This window comes from Dicentrarchus labrax, unplaced genomic scaffold (assembly GCF_905237075.1).
Source record: "Dicentrarchus labrax unplaced genomic scaffold, dlabrax2021, whole genome shotgun sequence".
Classification (NCBI taxonomy): Eukaryota; Metazoa; Chordata; class Actinopteri; family Moronidae; genus Dicentrarchus; species Dicentrarchus labrax.
The window spans coordinates 16,390,315-16,396,314 of record NW_026136718.1 but is presented as its reverse complement, the minus strand read 5'-3'; the positions used below and the strand labels follow the sequence as shown (position 1 = coordinate 16,396,314).

The 6,000-nt window shown below is 38.4% G+C and overlaps 1 protein-coding gene across 1 annotated transcript in view; it reads left to right on the top strand.

The window, feature by feature from the left end:
- Positions 1–726: 726 nt before the first annotated feature.
- qsox1 (quiescin Q6 sulfhydryl oxidase 1) overlaps positions 727–6,000 on the top strand; it is a 28,246-nt gene continuing 22,972 nt past the window's right edge. Inside the window, exons 1-6 of the mRNA XM_051376777.1 lie at positions 727–1,182; positions 2,072–2,172; positions 3,474–3,522; positions 3,800–3,902; positions 5,297–5,387; positions 5,650–5,795. Of these exons, the coding sequence (XP_051232737.1) occupies positions 891–1,182; positions 2,072–2,172; positions 3,474–3,522; positions 3,800–3,902; positions 5,297–5,387; positions 5,650–5,795 (782 nt within the window). The 5' untranslated portion in view covers positions 727–890. The remainder of the gene's footprint in view (positions 1,183–2,071; positions 2,173–3,473; positions 3,523–3,799; positions 3,903–5,296; positions 5,388–5,649; positions 5,796–6,000) is intronic.

Here is a 6,000-nt window from a genome sequence, read left to right as displayed (position 1 = left end):
TTTACACATAACAAAATACTATGTTCAAAATGATAAATAACGTGGAATTTGTGGGGGGTTTAATACACAGGAATACCTCTGTATGTGTCAGGTGGGTGATGTGCTGGAGGAATTTGAACTCATCATCTCAGTATTTCTAAAATCCTGGCTGGTTGACAGGTCTTTTAACACAGGACTGAAGACATTACTATAACTGTTCGTTTACATCAAAAATGTGCTATGGACAGATTTGCCAGAAATATCACTTAAGAAACAGAATTGTTTCTTTTTCATGTACATATCACAATATTGAATGCTTATACTCTGTTAATATCCCTGTAGTTTATATGTCCAACAAAAGGGACACACCAAAAAACACCTTTTTTAAATGTATTTATTTCAAGCTCCTTACCATCTTTTTCCTGAGATTTCAACCATATCTCACGGCCTTCCTCAGCGGATAGAGGATGCTCAGTTGTCTCAGAGCTACTGTAAACTCCATCCTCAGAGGAAGACCCCCCAAAAACACAGTAAGTGGACCTTTAATAAAGTTTATATATATATATATATATATTATTAATTTTTCACTCAAACTCATGGTTAACTTTTTACGCTCAACTAGTTTTCATGTTAAATAACTGAAGTCTAAATAATATTAATGTTCATTAAACGGTTATTTCCTGTATGAGAGCCGCGTAGGGGCAAAAATCTATCTGCCTATCAACCTACCAAATATTCATATGAGAGGAAGAGGGGGGTACTTTGTTATGAGTGGTGTTTTTATGAGGCTGTAGGACAGGGGGAGGACCCAGTGCTCAGGAAAAAGGAGAGGGAGAAAAAGTTGTGAGAAGTTTCTGGAGGAGGAAACTCGTTCAGACCGACGGTTCGCGGAGGCAGCTCGGACGGGGAAGATGGCGCGGCGCTGCGGCCGTGCCACGTCTCGGTTTACGGGAGAAATACAAATATATCCCAGACAGGCAGCGACATTTGCGGTTTGGTTGTGTTTGTGTGTCGTTTTTCCTCCTGTCGCGGAGGCTGGACTTTACTCAACTTCTGACCAAGTCATCCTGTTAACTCCGGATAATGTGGAATCGGTTTTGGTGAACTCCACAGCTGCTATAGTGGCGGAGTTTTACGCTTCGTGGTGCGGACACTGCGTCGCCTTTTCTCCGGTTTACAAAAGTCTGGCCAGAGACATTAAAGGTCGGTACGGAGCTGCTGCAAGGTCACGTAGCTGCAGCTGTTTACAATGAAGTTTGAATATTAGTCCTAATTGACTCTGTATTGTTTGTAGTTATTCACATTATCAACCAGTTTAATAGCCTGTAATTAATGTGCTTGTCTAGCTTTAATGTTGCCAAGGTTACATCTTGTATTTTTCTTATCATCTGCATGTTTACTGTGAGAGCACCAAGCTGTTGTTTCTATCTGTTAATTAGAGCATGTGATCTAATTGAATGTCTTTTTTTATACTGTGCTCAGCACTGTGGCATCTCATCCTCCCAACTGTGTCTGTGGCTCATGAGCCAAAAGAAACATAACAGGGCCATGAGAATAAACATAATTAGGATGATAGTCAAGGGCAAAGTCTCTGATGATGGCAGGAGGCCTGACACAGTCATGGGGTATTTCGGTCCTGTGTTTCACTCTCTCTCTCTCTCTCTCTCTCTCTCTCTCTCTCTCTCTCTCACTCACTCACTCACTCACTCACTCACTCACTCCACACACACACACACACACACACACACACAGTCAGTCTCTTGGCATGCTGTCAGGCGCCTCTGCTTCAGAGTTAGGAGGGTCATCCAGCTGATATTTAAGGGAAAGTCAAGACAAATTAGGATTACATGCAGATATCATGGGAATTCTCAATAGATAAAAGTGTGAAGAGTGGACAAAGTAAGGATTTAATGTACAGGATTGTTTTCTTTCCTCACAATACTGGTGCACAGACTGTCTCTTTTATTGATATACTGAAGTGCAAATTAGCAAACATGGCAGAAGGACAACTCGGGACCATATCCAGTGTCAGTAGAAGGTACACTAAATATTTACTGTGCCTCTCTCCCTCTATTTGATGTCTGTTCTGTAGAGTGGAAGCCAGCTGTGGACCTGGCAGCTATTGACTGTGCTGCAGAGGAGAACAGGAAGGTCTGCATGAGGTTCGGCATCACAGGGTATCCCACAATAAAGGTATTATACAGAATATATACTGTTTACACACTATGATAACCATGTTTGATCCACTGCGTCTGCTGTTGCAGACTTTAGAGACTTGGAGTCTTATTTTAACTAATTTTATAGTATTGTTAATTATTCAAATAAGTATTATTATTATTATTATTATTATTATTATTATAACAATAGGATTCACAGGGAAATATTAATATTATTATCAGAGAAAAGACTTGAATAAAATAATACATTAGAACTACACCAGACTGGATTAAGATACATCACATTTCTTGTCCCTTTAGTGACATGCTACATTTTCTGAACTGACCATTAAATGAGTGTTCACAGTTTATCTTGAACATGTCCACGAGCTTCCCCTTTTTCAACACTGATACTGTATGTTTGATTTTAATTAGCACGTAGTGTAGAATGTACGTCAGCATGTGTGGAAACAAAAGACTTCTATTTGCAGCTACTTCACAGAAGTATTTGGTAAACAAGAGTAACATTTAATTCGTAGTGAGCAGGCTTTATATATCCTGTCTATTAGTGTGTTTTAGTTGTTAACTCGTGATCATTTCTTAAATGGATTTGGATGTTTTTTATATTTCCTGAGCCATTTTAAATAAACACTAAAATTCCTGTTTTCTGTATTTTCTAAAATGTAATATGTCAATTCTATGAACAAAAATAACTTCAAACTAGTAACTTGTGTAGGATCCATGTTAAAAAGTTATTATTCCATCAACAAGAGGCTTTCTTCCTTGTCTCAGTGATAGTATTATCATTATTATCATCATTCAGGGTCATTTTGTGCATTGAAATGTGTTTGGATGTCCTTTGCAGGAGGTCTGGATGAGAATGTGACAGATTGTGTAAGATACTGTAGATGCAACCGTCTATTCTCAGTAAACTTTTGCAGCCGCGCTGCAGAAACGCCCGAGCTTGAAACATCTGCATTTGTATTTGTAGCCTATCTGACTAGTCAGCAGTAGTGTGTGTGTGTGTTTAAGACCGCTCTCAGTCCATGTATCTCCTCTCTGTCATCCAGTGAAATCCAATGAAACAAAGAGCTCCTTCTGTTTGAACACACAATGGAGCTTTAACATCTGCGACTCATTTTAACCAGGAAGGATTTAGGGGTCAAGGCGGGCAGAGGGGAAAGTCGCCCCCCTCCCCACCTCCACCCCCACCAAACATTACACAACATCGCTTTGCTTCTCTCATGGTCGTGTGAGGGCCGTCTCATCTGATCGCACTTCTCTATTTCTATCTGCTTCCTGCGCAACCTAAACTCGCTCTCTCTTTTTACTTTACAGTTCTTCCATGCTTATTCCAAAGGTGATTCTAAAGAGCAAACTTTTAAAGGTACGACTGCACACACGGACGCAATTCAGGCCAATAAAAACAAATTGTCTCTCATAAAGAAGTTTCATGTCCGAGTTGGAATATGCATACTGATCATAGTGTCATCAGATCCTAATTAAACTGATTTTCAACCCTTTGTCTGTTATTTTATGCTTTCGTTGGGCTCACCTTAGACACATTTGTAATATTGCAGTTATCTTTGGAGTTGTTTGTATACATGCTCAACTGGTCATTAGTGTTTTTTAGTGAATGATAATTGTTTTTGATGCTCTTCCAGCTTTCCCTCGTGATGTTCGGGGGCTCCGTCACAAGATCATAGACAAACTTGAAGCCCATGAAGATCCCTGGCCCCCTGCCTGCCCCCCACTGGAGCCCACAAGGTAAACACACACACACACACACACACACACACACACACACACACACACACACACACACACACACAGACACACACACACACACATTTTCACTGTAGGAATTAAAACAGAATTACCTCTGTTTATGATCTCTCTGCTCTACTGATGACATGGACTTCATTAAAATATGTATCTTTTACAATGTTAACGCTTTTGCAGTTGTGTTGTATTGTTGTATAGTAGGAAGCTGTGAAATTTATGTCTATTCATCAATTTTTAAACTAAATTAGGGATAGAAATTTTTAGAAAGACTAGAAAGATTTTATCAGTTTGATTCCTTTCGGTTCCTTTATTGATTTCTGATCAATTGGAAAAACTTAGGTCTACACAGGACGTCGTGGTTGTGCAGTACCCAACTGTCAGAAAAAACATGCTTGCATTTATTAAAGGAATTGATAAACTTATTAAAATACGATTCTAACTAGTTCTCAACTGGAGCTGGTTCTCGATTCCCATCCAAAGACTAAATCTAAGTGAATCCATATTTTTTCTCACACTTTGTGCTGAGCTGAGGTTTCCTTTTGTTCATATAAATCTGCAGTTGTGTGAATTATATTTCCATTAGCTGCAGTATTTCTTCTATCCGTTGTTTCAGACTTGTGCTTTTGTTGCTGTAGAAACCCATATTTCCAACAGTTTGCAACATTTTATCTGATCTTATCTGCACTGTTAGAATAGAAATAAAGCAATGATTACTCAGTTTACTCAGTCAGTCTAAGTCTATAAGCTTGAGAAGAAGAAAATGTTAGGCACTGATGGGCCATCTTTCCACCATGAAGAGTCTTCTACAGGCCATCTGGCTCTGCAAACACAACTATATTCAGACATACAGTACGTGCAGCTTATTACATTGGTGATGGAAAGGAAGGATAAGGAAACAGGAAGTCAATACTATTTCTCTTTTTAACTTTAAAGGGGACGTACCATCTTTGACCCATCATTCTTTCTTGCTTCACAACAGAAATTCCTAATTTCAACTCTTCTCTCTCAACCAAAATAACATTTTCAAGTAAAAATAATATACTTAAAATCAGATATCTCACTGAAGTACAGTTTTAATGTGTATGATTGTGGGTTTGGGTGCTATTTTGATATAAAATAGTGTGGTGCGAGGATAAAGTTGATCCAAGACAACTAAACAAAATCAGTAAAATGCCTATCCAAATTAAATAAAGCTTTCTTAATTAAATCTTATAATTTTCCCTTTTTTCCTGTTCAATCTTTATACTTGATTAATAGCTGATCCCTTTTAAAATGTATTGGTGATGTTTGGAGTTTCTTCAAGGCTTGTATGTTGTATGTATGTTAGCGTATGTGAGACTCCAATCTTATGTGTTTTCTTCTGGTCCTCTCTACAGCCAAGCAGAGATTGACAGCTTCTTTGAGACCAACAACGTTCAACACCTGGCTCTGATCTTCGAGGACGCTAAATCCTATGTCGGCCGCGAGGTAACAGCCCAATAACAACACTGTGTATTGAATATATTTATTTTATTTGTGCAGAAGAAGACACATTCTTATTACTGTACTATGGCTGACTAAACAACTTGAACCAGAAAGGGAACATTTGTTGTCAGTATAAAATTGTGTAAAGTTTGGTTAGAAATTACTGGACCTCACAGATATAAATTACATATACTAAGTTAATATGTTGAAATATAACATGACTACATTTAACTCCTATATATGTGTGTGTGGGTGTGTTCTTCAGGTAACTCTGGACCTGTTACAGTTTGAGAATGTTGCAGTGCGAAGAGTCCTGAACACTGAGGAAGATCTGGTTACCAAACTGGGAGTGACTGAATTTCCATCCTGCTACCTTTACTATCCTGGAGGCAACTTCACCAGGCTCAATGTGTGAGTACCTGTGCAGTTTTTAACTGCCACTGCCTAACACAGGGCTGTGCAATTCATAATTACAGTATTATCAGCTTGCACTTAAAGGTAAAATAGACGTAGTGTATTGTGTAGTTTAGAGATTTATAATGATAATGATAGTCATTTTCTACATTTTCATTATATTTGTATATTGTATCCTTAATGGTAATATAAGAAAATAAGG